General features: G+C 43.2%; 2 protein-coding genes across 3 annotated transcripts in view; one reads left to right on the top strand and one right to left on the bottom strand.

Annotated features, from left to right (window-relative positions):
• Positions 1-5,172, bottom strand: part of lcor (ligand dependent nuclear receptor corepressor) — a 73,708-nt gene extending 68,536 nt beyond the window's left edge. For both annotated transcript variants that reach the window (XM_071389671.1, XM_071389672.1), the window contains exon 1: positions 5,013-5,172. In XM_071389671.1, coding sequence (XP_071245772.1) covers positions 5,013-5,109 — 97 coding nt within the window. In that variant the 5' untranslated portion in view covers positions 5,110-5,172. The remainder of the gene's footprint in view (positions 1-5,012) is intronic.
• Positions 5,173-6,379: 1,207 nt separating this feature from the next.
• LOC139568007 (MORN repeat-containing protein 4-like) lies at positions 6,380-27,249 on the top strand. Its single transcript, XM_071389670.1, has 5 exons — positions 6,380-6,670; positions 7,995-8,073; positions 18,472-18,586; positions 22,789-22,898; positions 23,645-27,249. The coding sequence occupies exons 2-5, from the start codon at positions 8,007-8,009 to the stop codon at positions 23,824-23,826; spliced, it is 474 nt and encodes a 157-aa protein (XP_071245771.1). The 5' UTR covers positions 6,380-6,670; positions 7,995-8,006; the 3' UTR covers positions 23,827-27,249.
• Positions 27,250-27,459: the final 210 nt, after the last annotated feature.

Raw genomic sequence — 27,459 nt, 5'->3', positions numbered from 1 at the left:
ATTCAGTATTGTTGTAATTCTCATTATTACAAATATATACATAGCAAAATCGTCCGATTAATCGGTATCGGCTTATTTTGGTCCTCCAATAATCGGTATCGGTGTTGAAAAACCATAGTCGGTCGACCTCTACTAGAAACAGCCGTTGATTTTGGACATTTGAAAAAGCTACACACACACAGACACTTTAAGATCTGGTCATGGTTTTGTATCTGGTGTTTAGTTCCCCGACTGTGGTGCTGTAATGTGCTGTTTTGGTCGGAGAATCATACAGGGGCTTTCTGAAATGAAAGGCGGGGAGCGGCAGGGGAGGTGAACAGCACGCTCCAATAAGCTACAGATTTATGCATCCCTTGGTAGCCCTTTTTGAGGTTTACAATATTGATCTAATACACAGCTAGACACACACACAAGCATTCCTTCAAATACACACACTTCCTTCAAACACACACTCAAATATTAATTCCACAACTAAACACACACCAAACCAAAACCATTCCCTCTCTTCCTCGCTGCTTGTCAAACACACCAAACCAAAACCATTCCCTCTCTTCTTCGCTGCTAGTCAAACAACAAACCAAAACCATTCCCTCTCTTCTTCGCTGCTAGTCAAACACACACAAACTACATTTTTGCTCAAATGTCACCTTTCACACAAAACAACAAATGACTGAATAACTTTGTGGAATTTGAATATTTTTTCTAGCTGTGTAAAAGTCAACATTCTTTTCCAGAGAAAAATGAGTGGCATGTGCGGCTGCATCAATCCTCATAACGTGTCTGTGTTCAAATTCTCTTTAACAGTACATTAAGAAAGCACAGACCGACATGGGCCCATATACTGATCTCTTGTAACCTACCCAACCAGATTGTTTAATGGCTGCTTCTTATGTAAGGCTGTTATCTTGCCCCACACCACACAGAGAGAAGGGTTATATAAAAGTAGGGTTAAGTTGAGTAGACTGTACAGTGTAGCTTAGATTTAGAGATTTAAAGGACTTTGATCTGAAACAGGGAGGAGAGGAAGACTGGCCTTTTTAACCCAAAGTTCAAACACATTGATGACATGATATTTGTCAAACCCTTTAGTACTGCTTTACTGAGCTAACACACCTTAACAGCAGCACAGCATTTCAGCGCCTCAACTCTCCAAATAGAACTTTGGAAAATATCTTCCTAAATAGTGTCTAGAGTTTTAAAAAAGTGAGTAAAAATTACATTTAAAATGTGATTTGCTCTTGTTTAAGGCAGTGTGTGTGTGTGTGTGTGTGTGTGTGTGTGTGTGTGTGTGTGTGTGTGTGTGTGTGTGTGTGTGTGTGTGTGTGTGTGTGTGTGTGTGTAGCACAGATGGGCGAAGAGGCTCAGTGTCTCTGCAGAAAGGACAGGGGATTACTAGTCAGTGCAGTCAAAGGGCAGGTTTTAGCTAGTAGCTACACATGGCACCTCAGACACACACACATTGTGCTTATCGATCTCAGCAGTCTGTGTGCGTGTGTGTGTCTATAGTCCTTTAAATCCCTACATCTAAACTCTGTACAGTCTGTTCTCAACTTAACCCTGCATGTATATAACCCTTCTGTGTGTGTGTGTGTGTGTGTGTGTGTGTGTGTGTGTGTGTGTGTGTGTGTGTGTGTGTGTGTGTGTGTGTGTGTGTGTGTGTTAGGGTTAGTGGAGGCAGACTGCAGGGCGAGGTACACCTGATAAATGACAACACATGTTTTTCAAAACCCCCACGAGAGAATTAACTAGATGAGAAAGTAGGAGGCAAATCTCTGGGGAACCCATCTGTGATACTGAATGACCAGATATCTGGAAACTAGAGAGAGGGATGGAGGGAGAGAAACACTGAGGGATGGAAAGGGAAAGAGAGAGAGAGAGACAGACAGAGATGGATTTTAAAGTGTTAGAGACAAAATGTGTTCCTCTGACCAACTGTACAAAAATCCCCATTATCTATGAAGTCTTTAAGTGTCCAAGTCTCTCCCTTTCTCAGCCAAGCAGTTATATAGACACTATTACATATGTGCCAAATCAATTACAGTGGGGCAGAAAAAAGGCACAGCAGCTAATAACATCAACCTTTGTGCTCTAGGATACAGAAGGCCTATGCTGTTCACTGACATCAATAAGCCCTAAGGCGAATATGCATACAGTTAGATTCACCATGGAAACGTGGTGGGAGGCTGATATTGAACATACTGCATGAAACCTACATTACATACAGGGCTATGTGGGATACAGATCACTACACCCAATCCAACCTCCTAAAAACAGTCCAGTGAGTTTATTGACATGCAACAACACGATAGAAAGCCTCAATAGGTACGCTGACGGACATCCCTGAAGAACATGTCTGCTGTGACAGAAGCAGACGTGGTTAAATGTCCACGTTGAAATGTTAAACTACTGTTTGGAAAGGAGATAATAAAACACTTAGGCCCAACTCTGAAGTTGAAAATAAACGTTTGTTCTTGTTTCTCAAGTGAGCCGGCAAGAGAAAATGTCTCTAGATTTGGCTTTTGATGGAACCTACTGGCTCTATTACTATTTTGGGAAAAAGATCCTAAATGGAGATGAAACAGTCGTCAAGGCGCGGGTCAGTCCAGTTAAACGGTCGTCAAGGCGCGGGTCAGTCCAGTTAAACGGTCGTCAAGGCGCGGGTCAGTCCAGTTAAACGGTCGTCAAGGCGCGGGTCAGTCCAGTTAAACGGTCGTCAAGGCGCGGGTCAGTCCAGTTAAACGGTCGTCAAGGCGCGGGTCAGTCCAGTTAAACGGTCGTCAAGGCGCGGGTCAGTCCAGTTAAACGGTCGTCAAGGCGCGGGTCAGTCCAGTTAAACGGTCGTCAAGGCGGGGGTCAGTCCAGTTAAACGGTCGTCAAGGCGCGGGTCAGTCCAGTTATAAGGTCGTCAAGGCCGGGGTCAGTCCAGTTAAACGGTCGTCAAGGCGCGGGTCAGTCCAGTTAAAGGGTCGTCAAGGCGGGGGTCAGTCCAGTTAAACGGTCGTCAAGGCGCGGGTCAGTCCAGTTAAACGGTCGTCAAGGCGCGGGTCAGTCCAGTTAAACGGTCGTCAAGGCGCGGGTCAGTCCAGTTAAACGGTCGTCAAGGCGCGGGTCAGTCCAGTTAAACGGTCGTCAAGGCGCGGGTCAGTCCAGTTAAACGGTCGTCAAGGCGCGGGTCAGTCCAGTTAAACGGTCGTCAAGGCGCGGGTCAGACCAGTTAAACGGTCGTCAAGGCACGGGTCAGTCCAGTTAAACGGTCGTCAAGGCACGGGTCAGTCCAGTTAAACGGTCGTCAAGGCACGGGTCAGTCCAGCGAAACGGTCGTCAAGGCGCGGGTCAGTCCAGTTAAACGGTCGTCAAGGCGCGGGTCAGTCCAGTTAAACGGTCGTCAAGGCGCGGGTCAGTCCAGTGAAACGGTCGTCAAGGCGCGGGTCAGTCCAGTGAAACGGTCGTCAAGGCGCGGGTCAGTCCAGTGAAACGGTCGTCAAGGCGCGGGTCAGTCCAGTGAAACGGTCGTCAAGGCGCGGGTCAGTCCAGTGAAACGGTCGTCAAGGCGCGGGTCAGTCCAGTGAAACGGTCGTCAAGGCGCGGGTCAGTCCAGTTAAACGGTCGTCAAGGCGCGGGTCAGTCCAGTTAAACAGTCGTCAAGGCGCGGGTCAGTCCAGTTAGCCAGGCAGCAGGGCAGGGGCCAGGAAGACTTTCACACAGAACAAGATCAAGCTGTAGGTAGGTCTATACACCTGATACAGTATACAGCCAAGGGCAGGAGTGTTGCAGAGCGATATAGATAGATAGATAGATATATATAGATATATGCTACTGATAAAAGGGAGACTACAAACTGGGTTTTGAAAGCGAGGAAACCTATAGTTTTAAAGATCAGAACGAAGTTGATCATAATCTCACAATAACACCGGATCTACCGATTTAACCGGATTAAACAAAGCTAATGAAACGAGAGAATATTGGGGGAGGGGAAATTGGGAAATCCAAAAGATCCATATTGATATTAAAATACTGTCATTATGCTGTTGCCTATTAATGTTAGTCTATTGAAGAAACGTTGGACCGATTATCAAACATTAAAATAGAATACATTGCATTGAGTGGGATAACGCAGCTTTCCAAAACAACGGAATGTCCACTGCATCGGTTTACATTACAACAAGCTATACCTAATGAGAAAAACATTTTCCCTAAACAATCGTTTGCTGTAAACTGCTACAAAACAAAATCTAAACTGCAGAGTTGTACAGCATCAGTTACATTGTAACGAATGATTTCAACAAGTACTACAACAACAAGAACAGTCCATGTTTTCAACCGTGGCCAGCGAGATGAAACGCAGTGTCATTTTCTTTGTCATCCCCCACCTTCCCTAAAATACAAAAATAATTTTCTGTGACATTTCCCCAATGCAGCAATGCGCGTTCCCTGGTGCCGACGTCCAGGGCAACAAGGTAACGCGCAACACGAATCCCGGCTTCAATTCTGAAGGTGGAACGCGCACTGCCCTCCCCCAACAATAATATAGTAGGCCTACAATAAAATGAGCAGCGCGCACACAGGCACAGAAAACCCTTTCTCATTTGCCGAGCTACAATTCCATCTGTACACGTGACACGCCCTGCTTACAATAAATAAACAGCCCAAAAAATTACTAAAATTGTTTCCTCACTTTCAAATCCCTAATACCCGAGAAAAACACCCGTATCACATCCACATACAATAACAACATAACGGCTATATCGCTGAAACACATGGCAATAAGATCCAAAGCTTTAAAAAACTTTAACTATATATTTGTGCAGGTCGGGGGAGGCGGACGGTGTTGAGACGCGAGGCAACAAAAAAATGACAGCTCGCTCCGCTCAGCACCCTGGCTTGCGGACCGCAGCAGTAGCGTCAGTTTTTTCCCCAGGACACAACAGCCAAGCCATTTAAGTGTTTTCTCCCCAAACCATGCGCACCCTGGCTCTCCAGCCGAACCTCCATGCAAGGCGAAACGAGCTTACCTACACAGTGAATGAGTTTGTGTCGCCACGAGTCAAGTTCCTGCCGAAAGCCGCGCCTCTCGATCGTGCATTGCTGCCTTTTGCACAGACTCGCCATTTTCTACCGGGCCCTCCCGCGGACGCGCACATTCTGCTAGGTGCTTGTGCGCATACGTCACCAATACTTTTTGAGGGTTATGGGTGGAGTACAAAATGTAGGGGGGACTTATAGCTGCAGCATCCGCTCACGGACCCACCCACCACCTCCACCACCCACCCGAAACCCCCCCCCCCCCCCAACATCTCAGTTCTGTTGAGAGAATGAACGTCAGTGATGGAATTTAAACCCGCAACAAAAGAATATGGATCAATAAATAAATGTATAGATTGAATTTACAGAGTGTAGGCTATGGTCTAAATGTGTCAAATCTGTGTCAAAGCGCATCAGTGCGTTATGAGTTTTAATAATGCGCAGTGGATAGCCTATACATTGCAGTGGTATTTAAATAGATAATGTATAGCCAATGTTTTTCCATAGAACCGTCATAATGAAAGAAAGGTCAATGATTACCATATATTTAATACATGTAAACAGGAGATAATGATAAGTCAGCATTAACATTTACAAGGGATATACAGGGAAGGGACCTTTGTATCACGGTATGAACAGAGATTATTATTCATATTTCTGGCTGTGTGTGTTGTTGTATGATAAGTATAATCAACTTTATACTGAATCGCAATTACACTGTTCATACTGATATTTGGGAGACTGCTTGGCTTGGTTCTATTCTGTTCTTTCAATCCTATTCTAATCTATTCCAATTCTTTAACATTCTATTCAATTATATTTGATTCCAATCTATTCTATTATTTCTAATTCTATATTACTCTAATACTATTCGACCGCGGTCAAAAGGGAAAGAAATGGGGTTTCTAAGTTCAAAACCCAGAAGGAGTTTATCAAAACCCGTCTGTTACAGCTTCTTTACAAAGACGGGTCAATTTTCACATCAGTGGGTTTTTTTTCATCAGGTTTCCTGCAACTTAATCACATTAATTTAATTGCGATCTTTATGACTTCCTGTTTGCCATGTGTTATTTTTCAGGAATAAAATAATGTCCCCTCTACTTTGCCATATTGGTTTAGATATCATCTGCTTGGGGACAAACCCCTCGCCATCCCTCGCAGCTGTTCTTTTTGCGATATAGGGTCAAATAAATCAGAGTTTTCAATGAAACCCGCCACCAAAGTATAATCACCAAATTGATACACCAAAGTTACATAATATCATTAAAAAGCAGCCTCAACGGTGGTTTATATCTCTTCAGAGACGTGGACGGCACATAAAAGGCAAGGGCAAACGGTTTAACAAGGAGCACTCCGGCTAATTATATCGGCGAACTCTGTTGAATGAGGGGTTGCCCTTCACAAAAATGTCTTCCATAGATTCACTGGACGAGGAGCAGACAGCCAATCGGATGAGTGTTTGAATCAAGGTCAAGTGAAAGATGCTCAATAGGACCGCGCCACCTTGGAATAATGCTGAAGCCTCTTGCCAGGAGATGCGAGGCTACGGAAAGCTAATTTTCACTGGAAGGTGTAGAATCATCCACCAACCCGTTTTCTGTCAGTGATGTAGGGAAGGTGGATTCTCTTGGTGTAAAATACCTACCAGGTAAATTATTTGTTTGTTTAATCGCCGTGGCAATTATGATTTTCTCAGTGCTACCCGCCGGCTACGTGAAAGGGAAAATCGCACCGTTACTGTGGCAACATTTTAGACTGGGCATATTACACGCTCTATTGTATTGATTCATAGGCTGCGTTAAGAGAATAACAATATCTATTAATATATGAATTCCTTTTCTTATTGTTAAATATATAAAAGTGTTTTGGTTTTATTCAAATGTACTGATGTAACATCATCATATCTAGAGGAGAAATAAAGAATAGGAGAATCCTTCAAACGTCCCTGTGTCAGAGACACAGCCTAGTTTACAACAATGAGCAATGGAATATCTCGATGGACTTTCCACTTAACTGTGTTCTTGATAATATTATTCCGCCCTGACCTGCCATCACAGCTATAGTTCGGGTAGGCCATTCGTTCGTTCAGTAGTCTATAGCCTGATAATTCATTTTCATTAGTTGCAAATAGAATAAAGACCACATCGTTAAAAAGCCTAACGTCATGGCGCTCATATTAATATTTTACGGTCTCTGTACTGTAGCCTACCGAAAAACAATGCCGAGATCAGCTCTCTGTGTGAGTTAATCCACGGGTTGTCTGGGCGAGCGCTCCAAACTGTGCGTCAAAATGTGTCTCAATCAGGTTAGCGCTCTGTGGGTGTTTGCAGAAGAGTCACGCACCTATTAATTTAGATGGGCACGAAGTACTTTGGGATGGAGGTTTATAGTATCATAACCCATCATGGTGTGTAGTATCATAACCCACCATGGTATATAGTATCATGACCCATCATGGTACTATGGTATATAGTATCATACCCCATCATGGTACTATGGTATGTAGTATCATAACCCATCATGGTATATAGTATCATAACCCATCATGGTATATAGTATCATAACCCATCATGGTATATAGTATCATGACCCATCATGGTATATAGTATCATAACCCATCATGGTATATAGTATCATAACCCATCATGGTATGTAGTATCATGACCCATCATGGTATATAGTATCATGACCCATCATGGTACAATGGTATATAGTATCATAACCCATCATGGTATATAGTATCATAACCCATCATGGTATATAGTATCATGACCCATCATGGTATATAGTATCATAACCCATCATGGTATATAGTATCATGACCCATCATGGTATATAGTATCATAACCCATCATGGTATATAGTATCATGACCCATCATGGTACTATGGTATATAGTATCATAACCCATCATGGTATATAGTATCATAACCCAATAATAATTGTGTGTGTGTGTGTGTGTGTGTGCAACAGGACCCGTGTGATATGACCCTGACAAGAGGATCCTTCACCTATTCCAACGGTGAAGAGTACCATGGGGAGTGGAGGGAAGGCAAGATCCCTCTATACCTTTATCACTTTACTAATCCCTCTATCCTCTATCACTTTACTAATCCCTCTATCCCTCTATCACTTTACTCATCCCTTTATCACTTTACTCATCACTCTATCAGTTTACTCATCCCTTTATCACTTTACTCATCCCTCTATCACTTTACTCATCCCTCTATCAGTTTACTCATCCCTTTATCACTTTACTCATCCCTCTATCACTTTACTCATCCCTCTATCACTTTACTCATCCCTCTATCAGTTTACTCATCCCTTTATCACTTTACTCATCCCGCTTTCCCCTATCACTTTACTCATCCATTTATCACTTTACTCATCCCTCTATCAGTTTACTCATCCCTCTATCAATTTGCTCATCCCTTTATCACTTTACTCATCCCTCTATCAGTTTACTCATCCCTTTATCACTTTACTCATCCCTCTATCACTTTACTAATCCCTCTATCACTTTACTAATCCCTCTATCCCTTTATCACTTTACTCATCCCTCTATCACTTTACTCATCCCTCTATCACTTTACTCATCCCTCTATCACTTTACTCATCCCTCTATCCCTTTATCACTTTACTCATCCCTCTATCACTTTACTCATCCCTCTATCACTTTACTCATCCCTCTATCACTTTACTCATCCCTCTATCCCTTTATCACTTTACTCATCCCTCTATCACTTTACTCATCCCTATATCACTTTACTCATCCCTCTATCACTTTACTCATCCCTCTATCACTTTACTCATCCCTTTATCACTTTACTCATCCCTTTATCACTTTATTCATTCCTCTATCCCTTTATCACTCTACTCATCCCTCTAACCCGTTATCACTTTACTCATCCCTTTATCACTTTACTCATCCCTCTATCCCTTTATCACTCTACTCATCCCTCTAACCCTTTATCACTTTACCCATCCCTTTATCTCTTTACTCATCCCTATATCACTTTTCTCATCTGTCTATCACTCTACATATCCCTCTATCACTTTACTCATCCCTCTATCCCTTTATCACTTTACTCATCCCTCTATCCCTTATAGCTGGTCTCAGACAATCCTGCAGGTGAAGAAGCCGGTGTGGGGGTCCTGGGCTGGCGTGGTTACATGTTACACGTATTGCCAAGGATTAACATTAAATCCTCTGGCAATAGCTCTAGTGGACATTCCTGAAGTCAGCATGCCAATTGCACGCTCCCTCAAAACCTGAGACCTCTATGGTGTTGTGTTGTGTGACAAAACGGCACATTTTAGAGTGGCCTTTTATTGTCCCCAGCACAAGGAGCACCTGTGTAATGATCATGCTGTTTAATCAGCTTCTTGATATGCCGCACCTGTCAGGCGGATGGATTATCTTGGCAGAGGAGAAATGCTCACTAACAGGGACGTAAACACATTTTGAGAGAAATAAGCTTTTTGTGCGTATGGAACATTTCTGGGATCTTTTATTTCAGCTGATGAAACATGGAACACTTTACATGTTGCGTTTCTCTTTCTACTCGGTATAAATACAACATTTATGTTCGCCAACAATACACGTCAGACATGAAAGTCAAGTTAGCAGGTACTTTACATGCTCCATTCCCCCTCTGGATGTATTTCTCACTGTGTCAGCCTCAGGTGTCTGGAGGTTTCAAACGAATCAAAAGTCTCAACTCAGTCCAGATGATTGCCTCTGAGTAAACAGCAGAGAGGAGTGGTAGGCTGTAGCCTAAGGGTGTGTCGTCTGTACTAATTCTAGGTCAAAAACAGAATCCGTATCCACCGGCAATTCTCTACAGACTATATACCATCTGCTGTCATAGTGACAACACACATACAAATACACAAGCAAACAAATACACACACACACAGCCGCGTAATATCCACATTAACGCTACACTGACTTTAACCAGTATTTGCAGTTTGACAAAAACACGAGACGTCATGGTAACCCCAGAGATAAAGGATGCCATAATAACTAGAGAACAAGTTTGGAGCTATTTTAGAAAACGTTCTGTTTAACTGATAACATATGGTGGCTTCAGAGAGGTCAGAGGTCATTTGGTGTGTCTGGTGTGTTGTTTAGTGCCCTTGTTGTAAGGGTGATTGATCTGTTTGTATTGACAGGTATAGCTAACAGGTTGAAGTGGGACACACAGGAGACAGGCTGACTGATGGCATATCTTTTAGCATCTTTTATCATCCACCGTTCAAGTCTTTTATTAGCTAAGAAAGACAACTTTGAGAGAGATGTTTGTGTGTGTGTGTGTGTGTTTGTGTGGGGTCGGTGCACTAGGACTATTGATTGATATAAAAGCCGACAAATTCAGCTAAAGCTAAATTAGGATGGCAACCGTGGCAACCGTGACCTAACAACAAGATTGGCCCCGACGACGCGACGCTAAGAACCGTTCACCAGATGAAACTCTGAACTGATTTCTGGAATCAAACTAGACGAAAGGAGAGACGGGCAGCTTGTAAGTACAGTAGTGTACACAATCTATTAGCTGGTCAGAAGCTTGGCCTTTAATTAGTGCTTTTATTGTTTTAGACTGTGTACTTTTTATTTTCCACATTTTACGGCTTCTTGTTTGCTTTTAATTATTTTCAATGTATTGTTTTAATGTTAAGTGTGTTGCTATTTTTAATGCACTTTAAATACAATTTTAATTGGATTGTATTTGATCCAGTAGCACTACTGCTTTAGCTAAACTAGTAAGGCTAATCAAATCAAATCAAATGTATTTATATAGCCCTTCTTACATCAGCTGATATCTCAAAGTGCTGTACAGAAACCCAGCCTAAAACCCCAAACAGCAAGCAATGTAGGTGTAGAAGCACGGTGGCTAGGAAAAACTCCCTAGAAAGGCAAAAACCTAGGAAGAAACCTAGAGAGGAACCAGGCTATGAGGGGTGGCCAGTCCTCTTCTGGCTGTGCCGGGTGGAGATTATAACAGAACATGGCCAAGATGTTCAAATGTTCATAAATGACCAGCATGGTCAAATAATAATAATCACAGTAGTTGTCGAGGGTGCAGCAAGTCAGCACCTCAGGAGTAAATGTCAGTTGGCTTTTCATAGCCGATCATTAAGAGTATCTCTACCGCTCCTGCGGTCTCTAGAGAGTTGAAAACAGCAGGTCTGGGACAGGTAGCACGTCCGGTGAACAGGTCAGGGTTCCATAGCCGCAGGCAGAACAGTTGAAACTGGAGCAGCAGCACGGCCAGGTGGACTGGGGACAGCAAGGAGTCATCATGCCAGGTAGTCCTGAGGCATGGTCCTAGGGCTCAGGTCCTCCGAGAGAGAGAAAGAAAGAGAGAATTAGAGAGAGCATACTTAAATTCACACAGGGCACCGGATAAGACAGGAGAAGTACTCCAGATATAACAAACTGACCCTAGCCCCCCGACACATAAACTACTGCAGCATAAATAGTGGAGGCTGAGACAGGAGGGGTCAGGAGACACTGTGTCGCCATCCGAATTACTCTGTACAATAGGGGAAATGAATTAGTTGTAAAACTAGGGGGAAATGAATTAGTTGTAAAACTAGGGGGAAATGAATTAGTTGTAATACTAGGGGAAATGAATTAGTTGTAATAGTAGGGGGAAATTAATTAGTTGTAATACTGGGGGGAAATGAATTAGTTGTACTACTAGGGGGAAATGAATTAGTTGTAATACTAGGGGGAAATGAATTAGTTGTACTACTAGGGGGAAACATGGGATAGAAATGCACTTTCTCGTGTTCTTTAAGTTTTAACTTGTTGCCATTTCAACCCCCTTGCCTTGTGTAAGACGACTAACGTCTTGACAAATCAAATGGAAATGTATTGGTCACATACACATGGTTAGCAGATGTTATTGGTCACATACACATGGTTAGCAGATGTTATTGGTCACATACACATGGTTAGCAGATGTTATTGGTCACATACACATGGTTAGCAGATGTTATTGGTCACATACACATGGTTAGCAGATGTTATTGGTCACATACACATGGTTAGCAGATGTTATTGGTCACATACACATGGTTAGCAGATGTTATTGCGAGTGTAGCGAAATTCTTATGCTTCTAGATCCGACAGTGAGGCAGTATCTAACAGGTAATATCTAACAATTCCACAACAAAACCTAATATCTAACCAACATTCAGTGGACCTCAGTCAGTGGAAGGAAGCCTTGTGAAATCTCAGCGACCGCCTCTTACTTAACTCTACTTGGCTGGCTTCCACACTGAGATTTGGGGGACACAAATCCCATGTCAACACCGTACGGCCCTCACACACACACACACACACGTGCAGATACACACACAGACACACACATTAAGGGCTTATAAGTAAGCATATCTCTGTAAGGTCTACACCTGTTGTATTCGGTGCATGTGACAAATACAATTTGATTTGATTCCGGAAGGCTCTTGACTGTATTTCGTCTAACAGCCAGTTTAGTTTTACCTCGCCGTCCAAATCTCATTAAAAAAAAAACTGAACTGAGATTAGAGAGAGGAGGTTTGCGTAGTCATAGTGACAGATGGCACATCTAATTTAGTCAATCTACACCAGTAGCTGGCAGCCCTGTGCTCTTTCATCCCATCCCCTCCCTCCCTCCCTCACCCTTTCCTCTCCCTCTCTCACCCCTCCTCCCTCACCCATCTCACCCCTCCTCCTTCCACTCCTCTCACCCCTCCTCCCTCCACCCCTCTCACCCCTCCTCCTTCCACTCCTCTCACCCTCCTCCCTCCACCCTCACCCCTCCTCCTTCCACTCCTCTCACCTCTCCTCCCTCCACTCCTCTCACCCCTCCTCCCTCCACTCCTCTCACCCCTCCTCCTTCCACTCCTCTCACCCCTCCTCCCTCCACTCCTCTCACCCCTCCTCCCTCCACTCCTCTCAACCTCTCCTTCCTCCACTCCTCACCCCTCCTCCCTCCACTCCTCTCACCCCTCCCTCACCCCTCTCTCACCCCTCCTCCCTCCACTCCTCTCACCCCTCCTCCCTCCACTCCTCTCACCCCTCCTCCCTCACCCCTCCTCCCTCCACTCCCCTCACCCCTCCTCCCTCACCCCCTTCCTAAATCCTAATACTGGGTAATATTAATTTAGTACACTAGTATCTGGCAGCAGAAAACCACCCTCATCTCCCTCACTCACTCACCCCCCTCCACCCTCCCCCTTCCGCTCCCTCTCTCAATCTCACCTCCCCCTTCCTAAATCCTAATCCACTGTGTTCACTTGTGTGCTCCGCTTCTTTACGTTCAAACGTATTGCTGCCAAAATACCTACGGAGCAACGAGAAGCTCAGAACATTTCACCTGACCTCATTCAGTGGACCTTATTCAGTGGACCTCATTCAGTGGACCTCATTCAGTGGACCTCATTCAGTGGACCCCATGCAGTGGACTTCATTCAGTTGACCCCATGCAGTGGACCTTATTCAGTGGACTTCATTCAGTAGACCCCATGCAGTGGACCTTATTCAGTGGACTTCATTCAGTTGACCCCATGCAGTGGACCTTATTCAGTGGACTTCATTCAGTTGACCCCATGCAGTGGACCTCATTCAGTGAACCTCATTCAGTGGACCCCATGCAGTGGACTTCATTTAGTAGACCCCATGCAGTGGACCTCATTCAGTAGGCTACAACTGGGAGAAGGCTGTAGCCTTCAATACACACAGGTGTAAAATACAGTGTGTTGAGACTTGGCTTGAATGCCTCCTAGAGGGTATTTGTTAAATCTCCGTAGACTGACAGGACAAAACATCTACAATATAAATCTTTTTTTTTTTTTTACTCGCTACATTTTTTTACTCACATTCTTTGCTAGAAGTGACAAGGCAGCCTGTTTGTTAAGTTCCAAGTACATTCAGAGACCCTGAGATCGGTATGTCTTAGAGCAAGAAAATGTTTTAGTCCTACCTCACTGTTAAATTACTTTCGATCCAACTGCCCACGAAAATTGTCATTTTCTTTCACTACACATGTTACAGAGACCCAGAGATGTGTGTTTGAATAGAAAATGCCTAGAACTCCCAAAGAAACAACAGTCTAGAAGTTATCAAGGACCAAGGAAAGACAGGCGGCCTCTTTTCAACTTCCAAGAACATTTGGAAACCCTGAGAGTTGTATTTGAAGCAATACATTTTTTCCTGACCCAAAACACCCCATGAAAAGTGATGTGGGTTTGAGTAGACGGGCCTGGAACCTCTAAATAAGATGCATGTATAGTCTAAAGAACAAGGACAAAAGTGAGATAGACAGTCAGACAGACAGCTAGATAGACAGCTAGTCAGACAGCTAGACAGACAGCTAGATAGATAGTTAGACAGACAGCTGATAGACAGCTAGACAGACAGCTAGACAGACAGCTAGATAGATAGTTAGACAGACAGCTGATAGACAGCTAGACAGACAGCTAGACAGACAGCTAGATAGATAGTTAGACAGACAGCTGATAGACAGCTAGACAGACAGCTAGATAGACAGCTAGATAGATAGTTAGACAGACAGCTGATAGACAGCTAGACAGACAGCTAGATAGATAGCTAGTCAGACAGCTAGACAGACAGCTAGACAGACAGCTAGATAGATAGCTAGTCAGACAGCTAGATAGACAGTTAGACAGACAGATAGATAGACAGCTAGTCAGACAGCTAGATATATAGTTAGACAGACAGCTAGATAGACAGCTAGTCAGACAGCTAGACAGACAGCTAGATAGATAGTTAGACAGACAGCTAGATAGACAGCTAGTCAGACAGCTAGACAGACAGCTAGATAGATAGTTAGACAGACAGCTAGATAGACAGCTAGACAGACAGTTAGACAGACAGATAGATAGACAGCTAGTCAGACAGCTAGATATATAGTTAGACAGACAGCTAGATAGACAGCTAGTCAGACAGCTAGACAGACAGCTAGATAGATAGTTAGACAGACAGCTAGATAGACAGCTAGTCAGACAGCTAGACAGACAGCTAGATAGATAGTTAGACAGACAGCTAGATAGACAGCTAGACAGACAGCTAGACAGACAGATAGATAGATAGTTAGTCAGACAGCTAGATAGACAGTTAGACAGACAGCTAGATAGATAGTTAGACAGACAGCTAGATAGATAGTTAGACAGACAGCTAGATAGATAGTTAGACAGACAGATAGATAGACAGCTAGACAGACAGCTAGACAGACAGATAGATAGATAGTTAGTCAGACAGCTAGATAGACAGTTAGACAGACAGCTAGATAGATAGTTAGTCAGACAGCTAGATAGACAGTTAGACAGACAGATAGATAGACAGCTAGTCAGACAGCTAGACAGACAGCTAGATAGATAGTTAGTCAGACAGCTAGATAGACAGTTAGACAGACAGATAGATAGACAGCTAGTCAGACAGCTAGACAGACAGCTAGATAGATAGTTAGACAGACAGCTAGATAGATAGTTAGACAGACAGCTAGATAGACAGCTAGTCAGACAGCTAGACAGACAGCTAGATATATAGTTAGAGAGAAAGCTAGACAGGCAGCTAGACAGCCAGATAGACAGACAGATAGACAGACAGATAGATAGACAGCTAGATAGACAGCTAGTCAGACAGCTAGATAGATAGTTAGACAGACAGATAGTCAGACAGCTAGTCAGACAGCTAGACAGACAGCTAGATAGATAGTTAGACAGACAGCTAGATAGATAGTTAGACAGACAGCTAGTCAGACAGCTAGACAGACAGCTAGATAGATAGTTAGACAGACAGCTAGACAGGCAGCTAGACAGCCAGATAGACAGACAGATAGACAGACAGATAGATAGATAGTTAGACAGACAGCTAGTCAGACAGCTAGACAGACAGCTAGATAGACAGCTAGACAGACAGCTAGACAGACAGCTAGATAGATAGTTAGACAGACAGATAGTCAGACAGCTAGTCAGACAGCTAGACAGACAGCTAGATAGATAGTTAGACAGACAGCTGATAGACAGTTAGACAGACAGTTAGACAGACAGCTAGATTGACTATTTTCAAGCTCTAAGTACTGACAAAGACCCTGACTCCGGTTGTAAGGTATTTGGAGCAATTGAGTGTTCTGGCCCTATTATAATAATGTTACTTCACAATTACTTCACGACCCAACTACCTGAAGAATAGCCATGTAGATTTGACCAACAAAGGCCTTCATGTACTGTATAGTCTGTAAGGATAAAGGTGAGACAGACAGGCTTTTTTAAAGTTCTAGGTACAGGCAGAAACCCAGAGAGTCTATATAGCAGCTATACTATAGAGCTGATGGTTTCATATGGTCCAATAAGCTCTTCACCTTGTATTAACCTCTTACACATGAGGCATCTTTATCCTTTATCCACATGGTGATTTATGAACAATTATTATAAAAAATAAGGTGGTCTTTTGATGTCTTTCATTCACGTTTTGGAGTGAATTTGACATTTATTATTTTTGTCCAGTTTGGGATTTTAGAACGTTTTTGACAGTCAGTCTATTGCAATTGTATTTTGCACTAACTTGCTCACTCGTTAACTAACTGATAACTAACATAACTAATTAACTTGTGACTAACTATCTGATAACTAATAAGCTTGAATCTAACTAACTAACAACTAACTGACTTATCTTTGTATTTTATTTAACCTTTATTTATTCAATAAAGGTTAAATAATTAAGAACAAATTCTTATTTAAAATGATGGCCTGGCTAACTGGTAACTAACTAACTAACTAACTGGTAACTAACTAACTAACTGGTAACTAACTAACAAACTGGTATTGTCTGTCCCCCAGGTCTGAGACATGGTCTAGGCCAGTAACTAACTGGTTTGTCTGTCCCCCAGGTCTGAGACATGGTCTAGGCCAGTAACTAACTGGTTTGTCTGTCCCCCAGGTCTGAGACATGGTCTAGGCCAGTAACTAACTGGTTTGTCTGTCCCCCAGGTCTGAGACATGGTCTAGGCCAGTCACTAACTGGTTTGTCTGTCCCCCAGGTCTGAGACATGGTCTAGGCCAGTCACTAACTGGTTTGTCTCTACCCCAGGTCTGAGGCATGGTCTAGGCCATTCACTAACTGGTTTGTCTATACCCCAGGTCTGAGACATGATCTAGGCCAGTAACTAACTGGTTTGTCTGTCCCCCAGGTCTGAGACATGGTCTAGGCCAGTAACTAACTGGTTTGTCTGTCCCCCAGGTCTGAGACATGGTCTAGGCCAGTCACTAACTGGTTTGTCTATCCCCCAGGTCTGAGACATGGTCTAGGCCAGTAACTAACTGGTTTGTCTGTCCCCCAGGTCTGAGACATTGTCTAGGCCAGTAACTAACTGGTTTGTCTGTCCCCCAGGTCTGAGACATGGTCTAGGCCAGTAACTAACTGGTTTGTCTGTCCCCCAGGTCTGAGACATGGTCTAGGCCAGTAACTAACTGGTTTGTCTGTCCCCCAGGTCTGAGACATGGTCTAGGCCAGTAACAAACTGGTTTGTCTGTCCCCCAGGTCTGAGACATGGTCTAGGCCAGTAACTAACTGGTTTGTCTATCCCCCAGGTCTGAGACATGGTCTAGGCCAGTAACTAACTGGGTTGTCTGTCCCCCAGGTCTGAGACATGGTCTAGGCCAGTAACTAAAAGGTTTGTCTGTCCCCCAGGTCTGAGACATGGTCTAGGCCAGTAACTAACTGGTTTGTCTCTCCCCCAGGTCTGAGACATGGTCTAGGCCAGTAACTAACTGGGTTGTCTGTCCCCCAGGTCTGAGACATGGTCTAGGCCAGTAACTAACTGGTTTGTCTGTCCCCCAGGTCTGAGACATGGTCTAGGCCAGTAACTAACTGGTTTGTCTATCCCCCAGGTCTGAGACATGGTCTAGGCCAGTAACTAACTGGGTTGTCTGTCCCCCCGGTCTGAGACATGGTCTAGGCCAGTAACTAAAAGGTTTGTCTGTCCCCCAGGTCTGAGACATGGTCTAGGCCAGTAACTAACTGGTTTGTCTCTCCCCCAGGTCTGAGACATGGTCTAGGCCAGTAACTAACTGGGTTGTCTGTCCCCCAGGTCTGAGACATGGTCTAGGCCAGTAACTAACTGGTTTGTCTGTCCCCCAGGTCTGAGACATGGTCTAGGCCAGTAACTAACTGGTTTGTCTCTCCCCCAGGTCTGAGACATGGTCTAGGCCAGTCACTAACTGGTTTTTCTGTCCCCCAGGTCTGAGACATGGTCTAGGCCAGTAACTAACTGGGTTGTCTGTCCCCTAGGTCTGAGACATGGTCTAGGCCAGTCACTAACTGGTTTGTCTGTCCCCCAGGTCTGAGACATGGTCTAGGCCAGTAACTAACTGGTTTGTCTGTCCCCCAGGTCTGAGACATGGTCTAGGCCAGTAACTAACTGGTTTGTCTGTCCCCCAGGTCTGAGACATGGTCTAGGCCAGCTGACGTTAAGTGATGGGACGTGTTACACGGGTCAGTTCGAGAACGGACTCTTCAACGGCTGTGGGATGCTGGTCTTCCCTGATGGATCCAGGTAACAATGTCTCACCATTCCTATTTCACCTTTGACCCTGCTAATGACATTACAACTGTCTGACGTCTAAAACGCCGGCTGTGTCTAAAATGACACCCTGTTCCCCCTTATAGCACGTTTATTTTGACCGAGGCCCTGAATTGTAGGGCGAAGGCAAAGTGTTGCATTAGATATCTCCCCTGATCATTTTCTTCATTTCTGTTACTTCTAACTGGAAAAGGCTTGAATTCCTGACCACGTCCATGTGATTTTGCAAACAGATGTTCTCTTAGTGTTGTGATTTTAGAAGCAACAGGCGCCGCTTTTCTCTAGATCCAACTCTACTCTGATGTCACACAAAGTCATCTGGGACGCAATTTATGTTGCCTGCAACGTGATTATAACAAACCTCCTTCACCTTGAGAGCAAAGCTTGACTGAGATAATGAAGTGTCAGTAGCTTTAACGAGGATCTCGGCAACGTCACACACTGCGCGGCTGAAGTAAAACGAATCGCTGCACAAATGGACTTTCTTTTGCTATGTATTGTATTCCGTGTCACAGAGCACATAGCAGACCTGGGTTGTGAGAACAGGAGAATGGATCAGCCCATCAGATTCCACCCACCTCAGGTCAAGGTTCTCTGCTTATATTTGTCTGTGTTCTGACAGCATTCTGTTCTTGTTCCAGACCTCTTGGGGACATTTCTCAGCTGAATGATATCTATTATATGACAGCATAGCTCACTAAACAGTTATGCACCAGACATACTGCCTAACAAATACATTTTTGAGAATCCACTCAAAACAAACTTAACACAATCAGTGTGCAGAAACAAACTCCTTGACATTGGGGTCCTATTCATTATGGTACGCAATGAAAAACACTTTTAAATGCTTTGCTACAGAAAACTAGAATCAGAATGTTACTTGGTGATATGGTGCTGCTTGTGAAAGACAACATAGTCAGAATGTTACCTGGTGATATGGTGCTGCTAGTGAAAGACAACATAGTCAGAATGTTACCTGGTGATATGGTGCTGCTAGTGAAAGACAACATAGTCAGAATGTTACCTGGTGATATGGTGCTGCTAGTGAAAGACAACATAGTCAGAATGTCACTTGGTGATATGGTGCTGCTAGTGAAAGACAACATAGTCAGAATGTTACCTGGTGATATGGTGCTGCTAGTGAAAGACAACATAGTCAGGATGTTACCTGGTGATATGGTGCTGCTAGTGAAAGACAACATAGTCAGAATGTTACCTGGTGATATGGTGCTGCTAGTGAAAGACAACATAGTCAGATTGTTACTTAGTGATATGGTGCTGCTAGTGACAGACAACATAGTCAGAATGTTACCTGGTGATATGGTGCTCCTAGTGAAAGACAACATAGTCAGAATGTTACCTGGTGATATGGTGCTGCTAGTGAAAGACAACATAGTCAGATTGTTACTTAGTGATATGGTGCTGCTAGTGAAAGACAACATAGTCAGATTGTTACCTGGTGATATGGTGCTGCTAGTGAAAGACAACATAGTCCGAATTTTACCTGGTGATATGGTGCTGCTAGTGAAAGACAACATAGTCAGAATGTTACCTGGTGATATGGTGCTGCTAGTGAAAGACAACATAGTCAGATTGTTACTTAGTGATATGGTGCTGCTAGTGAAAGACAACATAGTCAGAATGTTACCTGGTGATATGGTGCTGCTAGTGAAAGACAACATAGTCAGAATGTTACCTGGTGATATGGTGCTGCTAGTGATAGACAACATAGCCAGAATGTTACCTGGTGATATGGTGCTGCTAGTGAAAGACAACATAGTCAGAATGTTACCTGGTGATATGGTGCTGCTAGTGAAAGACAACATAGTCAGATTGTTACTTTGTGATATGGTGCTGCTAGTGAAAGACAACATAGTCAGAATGTTACCTGGTGATATGATGCAGCTAGTGAAAGACAACATAGTCAGAATGTTACCTGGTGATATGGTGCTGCTAGTGAAAGACAACATAGTCAGAATGTTACCTGGTGATATGGTGCTGCTAGTGAAAGACAACATAGTCAGAATGTTACTTGGTGATATGGTGCTGCTAGTGAAAGACAACATAGTCAGAATGTTACTTTGTGATATGGTGCTGCTAGTGAAAGACAACATAGTCAGAATGTTACCTGGTGATATGGTGCTGCTAGTGAAAGACAACATAGTCAGAATGTTACCTGGTGATATGGTGCTGCTAGTGAAAGACAACATAGTCAGATTGTTACTTAGTGATATGGTGCTGCTAGTGAAAGACAACATAGTCAGAATGTTACTTGGTGATATGGTGCTGCTAGTGAAAGACAACATAGTCAGAATGTTATCTGGTGATATGGTGCTGCTAGTGAAAGACAACATAGTCAGAATGTTCCTAGGTGATATGGTGCTGCTAGTGAAAGACAACATAGTCAGAATGTTACCTGGTGATATGGTGCTGCTAGTGAAAGACAACACAGTCAGATTGTTACTTAGTGATATGGTGCTGCTAGTGAAAGACAACATAGTCAGAATGTTACCTGGTGATATGGTGCTGCTAGTGAAAGACAACACAGTCAGATTGTTACTTAGTGATATGGTGCTGCTAGTGAAAGATAACATAGTCAGAATGTTACCTGGTGATATGGTGCTGCTAGTGAAAGACAACATAGTCAGATTGTTACTTGGTGATATGGTGCTGCTAGTGAAAGACAACATAGTCAGAATGTTATCTGGTGATATGGTGCTGCTAGTGAAAGACAACATAGTCAGAATGTTCCTAGGGGATATGGTGCTGCTAGTGAAAGACAACATAGTCAGAATGTTACCTGGTGATATGGTGCTGCTAGTGAAAGACAACATAGTCAGAATGTTACCTGGTGATATGGTGCTGCTAGTGAAAGACAACATAGTCAGAATGTTCCTAGGGGATATGGTGCTGCTAGTGAAAGACAACATAGTCAGAATGTTACCTGGTGATATGGTGCTGCTAGTGAAAGACAACATAGCCAGAATGTTACCTGGTGATATGGTGCTGCTAGTGAAAGACAACATAGTCAGAATGTTACCTGGTGATATGGTGCTGCTAGTGAAAGACAACATAGCCAGAATGTTCCTAGGGGATATGGTGCTGCTAGTGAAAGACAACATAGTCAGAATGTTACCTGGTGATATGGTGCTGCTAGTGAAAGACAACATAGTCAGATTGTTACTTTGTGATATGGTGCTGCTAGTGAAAGACAACATAGTCAGAATGTTACCTGGTGATATGGTGCTGCTAGTGAAAGACAACATAGTCAGAATGTTACCTGGTGATATGGTGCTGCTAGTGAAAGACAACATAGTCAGAATGTTACCTGGTGATATGGTGCTGCTAGTGAAAGACAACATAGTCAGATTGTTACTTAGTGATATGGTGCTGCTAGTGAAAGACAACATAGTCAGATTGTTACTTAGTGATATGGTGCTGCTAGTGAAAGACAACATAGTCAGAATGTTACCTGGTGATATGGTGCTGCTAGTGAAAGACAACATAGTCAGATTGTTACTTAGTGATATGGTGCTGCTAGTGAAAGACAACATTTAGAGACAGAATACAGACAACCGAGTTAAAACAAAGGTTACGGTTGATACACAGTGGGTATACGGTTAATACACAGTGGGTATACGGTTAATACACAGTGGGTATACGGTTAATACACAGTGGGTAAGGGATAAAGAGTCTGAAAGGTGTTTTCCCAGCTTCACGTGTTGCATCATGTTGGACAGGAAGTCAGTGTCCCACACAGATGGAGCTGGACATGTTCAGCTGGGAGTGTCTCGTAACAGTTCTGGGATGATGCTATTGAATGCTGAACTAAAGTCCACAAACAATATCACTGCATATGTCTTTGGGTTATCCAGGTGTTTGATGATGTAGCGTAGGCCCATGTTTTGTGAGGTAGCCTAGCGGTTAACAGCGCTGGGCCAGTAACCAAAAGGTCTCTGGTTCAAATCCCTGAGCCGACTAGGTGAAAAATATGTTGATGTGGCCTTGAGCAAGGCACTTGCTCCTAAGTCGCTCTCGATAAGAGGGTCTGCTAAATGACTAAAATGTAAATGTTGAAATAATTTCTTATTGGACAAACCCAGTTAGTTCCTCCCTGTTTCCGTCTGTGTTCTTCCGTTTGGTGCCTAATGAACACACCTGGGTGTCTCTTGCAGGTACGAAGGAGAGTTCATTCAGGGGAAGTTCCAAGGCGCAGGCGTCTTCAGTCGTTTTGACGGGATGAAGTTCGAAGGAGAGTTCAAGAGTGGATGTGTGCAGGGATACGGTAAACAGTAGAATCTCAACAACACTCTCTTTATACTTCTCTTATAACTTTGAACTAAACAAGTTAATTCTCTCTCTCTCTCACTGTTAAATGACACAACTCACTTTGTAAAAGGAATCTGTAGCAGGGTCTTTTAAAATTATTCTGTATATTTAGAGGGGGGGTTTAATGTGTAGCAGTAAGGTTAGGTTCCGGTTTAAACCTCTACGGGATCGGTGGAGCTAACGTAGGCTAATGCGATTAGCATGAGGTTGTAAGTAACAAGAACATTTCCCAGGACATAGACATATCTGATATTGGCAGAAAGCTTAAATTCTTGTTAATCTACAACATTTTGAACAGAAATACAATGGTTCATTGATTCAGTCTAAAACTTTGAAAATACACTGCTGCCATCTAGTGGCCTTAATCTAAATTGCGCCTGGGCTGGAATAATACAATATGGCCTTTCAAATATGATTGTACAAAACAAATACAAAAAAACACATGCTTTTTTCTTTGTATTATCTTTTACCGGATCTAATGTGTTATATTCTCTTACATTGATTTCACATTTATACAAACTTCCAAGTTTTTCCATTCAAATGGTATCAAGAATATGCATATCCTTGCTTCAGGTCCTGAGCTACCGGCAGTTAGATTTGGGTATGTCATTTTAGGCAAAAATTGGAAAAAAGGGGCGGATCCTTAAGGGGTTTAAGTTAATTACATAAACCTGAACTTGAACTTAAACATGACCTTTGCAGGTATGCTGACGTTCGCTGACGGAGGTCCGGAAAGAGGGGGAGGAGGAAGAGGAGGAGGAAGAGGAGGGACGAGCCACGAGGGTCTGTTTGAGAGAGGCCAGCTGGTGGGCAGAGAGGGGTGCCAAGGCACGGTGCAGCGGGCACAGGGGGCAGCCGCCAAGGCACGGGCGCTCTCCATGTGACCTGCAGCTAGGGTGCGCTACTCAGGGAGCACTTCACTATCATACTCACACCCTTCTTTTTCTTCATTCATCTCATTCTGTTCTCTGTCCTTACGGTTATACTCCTCTGTACACAGTGTACAAAACATTAAGAACACCTTTGCTCTCAGAACAGCCTCAATTCGTCGATGACCTGGATTCTACAAGGTGTCGAAAGCGTTCCACAGGGATGCTGGCCCATGTTGACTCCAAATGCTTCCCATAGTTGTGTCAAGTTGACTGGATGTCCTTCGGGTGGTGGACCATTCTTGATACACACAGGAAACTGTTGAGCGTGAAAAACCCAGAAGCGATGCAGTTCTTGACACACGCAAACCGGTGCGCCTAGCAGACTCAGACTTTTGATGGTCTCTATTAAAAAGAGGAGGATCCCATCAGCTATCTGTAGGCTAACTATATTTATTTCTCAACTCTCCTAGTATTAAGCATATTGCTTCGCTTTACAATCGGAGTAGCCTACCTGGCTGGCATGAAAATGAACCGCGGGAAAAGTGCCTTCCGTTCGCTATTCAAGTGCATATGGCTGACATGTACATGATAATGGCCCATTCTAAACCAAAACTAATCTCACACAAATATTATTTAGCATATGTAAAGACAAGATTAAATTGAGAATAGTCTGATGGGTGACAATATTATCCCTTATGAATGATGCCCAGCAAGAAACAGCACAGGGACTTTTATTCGATCATAGTCGCATGCATCGTGTGGTCTAGCCCATAGGCCTATATGTTTTGATAAGGTTTGTAATCACAACTAAAGTGGCCAAATAACTCCAAACGTAGCCTCTAAGCCCAAGACCCCTGGAACATGGTTGTAGTGCGCATAGCCTACAGAGCCTAGTGAAACCTATTCTTATAAGCCATCATTGTGCAATCGCGTGTGAAAAGAGTTTTGACTGGACACTATTTAAAAGAAGATCCCAGCTTTCTCTTACTGCTATATTTATTGCTTAATTCTTAAAATGAAGTTAATTAATCCGCTTTTAAATGGTGTACCCTACTTGGCATTTTAAAAACGTAACCTCACGAAACCTCCATTGGCTTTTCGAGTGAAGGCTACGGATGACATGTTTTTTATAATTTTTTATTTATAAAAAATAATTCCACACATATATTAATAGGTTATATGTAAAGACCAGATTAAATTGAGAATAGTCTGATGGGTGAGAATATTATCAAGCGCTTGTCAAATTGTGAATGAGAGACTGATGAAGTGTGTGCAGCCTGCGCAAGCCTTTCATTCAACTTTTTTCAAATCATCATTAGTCGCATCATACGGCCTTAGAATGTATTAAAAATCTAAACATATAGCCCAACGTTTGTATCACAACTAAAGTTGCATAAATAACTAAAGTTGCATAAATAAATAAATTAAGCATATAGGAAGACCTGTTCCTTTGTTAACCGCTCAACACAGAATGTGCGCACTCCCTCAGAAATCGTTTGGAAAATCGTTTGGAAAAAATATCCTTTCTATTTTATTTAGCTGTGTTCAATTGTATTGTTCTTCATGTAAAATAATATAAAATAATGCCACGGGAATTAAAAGCTAATCCAGTCTGCTAAATGAACTAATTTAGCCCACAGCCATATGGCATAGCCAGATCAGGGCCTTATCATAAGGACAACTCAGAGAATTATTCAGTTATTCTGTTCTTCTGAACTAGGCTACATTTTCTTCATATCAAAATGTTTCTTTAGACCTGCCTAAAATTAATAATAGATTTATAGTGATGGATTTATTAGACTTTTTAAATGTAGATTTTCCATTGAAGCCGGAGATGCTAAACGTGTTTATGCTAATTAGCGGTCAATTACCGTGAGATCGGCAGTTATTTGCATGACAATCACCAGCTGACAAAATGTGATGACCGCCACAGCCCTATGTACACTCAGTGTATATTCCCTTCTTTTGTTTCTCTCTCTTTTCTTTGTCTATCTTGATCTGTGTGTTTTTCTCACCCCTCTTTGTATCCACATCTTTCTCTATCCATGTCTTTCTATTCATCTCTACCTCTATCATGTGTTTTCCCCTCTGGTTGTGCTTGCTTGGTGCGCTACGTGTCAGTAGACTTTACCCTCTACATCACAGTCAACCAACGAGCTTCTGAATCTGATCCAGGATCTGCTGAGCCAGAACCCACACCTCCTCCTCGTTCCTAACCATTCATTCAACATACGGTGCTACCTACCTACTGCTAAATATGTTCCCAGATCAGCTCTAACCGACACCAACCGCAACTACTCAGGAGTTGAAACTACTGTCCAAGCAGGCAGAGACCATATTTGGATCTGTCACATTTCCACCACAGGGTTTTACACCGGTGCTTGGCCTAAAGACTCAGACTTTACACCGGTGTCCCTGTGGAAAAGCAGCAGGCCAGAGACTCAGTATTAGAGCTCAGAGACTCAGTATTAGAGGCAAGAGTCTCAGTATTAGAGGCCAGAGACTCAGTATTAGAGGCCAGAGACTCAGTATTAGAGACCAGAGACTCAGTATTAGAGACCAGAGACTCAGTATTAGAGACCAGAGTCTCAGTATTAGAGGCCAGAGACTCAGTATTAGAGGCCAGCATTAGAATAATTCATACTCTGTGCCACATAACATGGCTCAATCTGTTCTGGGGTCAGCTGACTGAAACACCATTATCTTAATGCCAACCAACCATACTGTGCCAAGAGACTGGAGCAGGACCTGGAGCTGATTCCAGATCAGTGGTTCTCAATAGATGCCTCGCTAGGGACTGGAGTATTCCCCTGGTAGCAAGCAGGACAGAAGATTTTCCCTGATCATGTGATCTGCCCAGGACAAAAACTCCAGGTTTTAATTAATGTTGTTTATGCCCTAAGTTCTTACTGATCCGGTCACATGGTTAGGGAAAGCTCCTGTCCCTGGTTATAGCTACTGTGTTGTGAGGTTGGGAAGGACTATTGATGTGTAGGTAGGGATGATGGTAGGGGGGTATTTTCATTGGGTGGTAAGGGATGGTGGCCATATTGGGACAAATGACAAGTGTGTCTGCATTAAGATGACACTAGTGCAATTTGATAAAGATATTTAGCTATTTAACTTTGGGGTGCAATCGTCCTTAAATAAGGGTTTAGATACAGAGAAGAGAGAAGACTAAACTACTGCTGTGTCTGTCATAGGGTTATGGGCCCTGGTCAAATGTAGTGCACTATATAGGGAATAGAGTGCCATTTGGGACATGCCATCGTGAAGTGGAGCACTAGTTTTGATTTGTCAACAACTTCATCACACAGAAGAAAACCACCATTACAGGAACACACAGATTAACTTCCTGTATAGCTGTTCCCTTCCTGTATCTGAAAAATATGTCATCTATTTTTTACGATAAATAAGACTAAATGTTTAATGTCAGTATCTGTTTTCACAGAAAAAAGTTTTGAACCAACTAATCTCAAGTTTTGTGAACAGTCGTGCTCGTGACTAACACACATCTCACACGTGGTATGATGATGTGACATTGTGCCTGTTAAGGGAGAGTTGTCTGTGTGTATGTGTAGTGTGAGGGGGGGGGGGGTATTAGGGGAGAGGTGTCTGTGTGTATATGTAGTGTGCGGGGGGGGG

The sequence above is a fragment of the Salvelinus alpinus genome, chromosome 2, assembly GCF_045679555.1.
Source record: "Salvelinus alpinus chromosome 2, SLU_Salpinus.1, whole genome shotgun sequence".
Lineage (NCBI taxonomy): Eukaryota > Metazoa > Chordata > Actinopteri > Salmoniformes > Salmonidae > Salvelinus > Salvelinus alpinus.
This window is presented reverse-complemented; position numbering and strand designations above follow the sequence as displayed.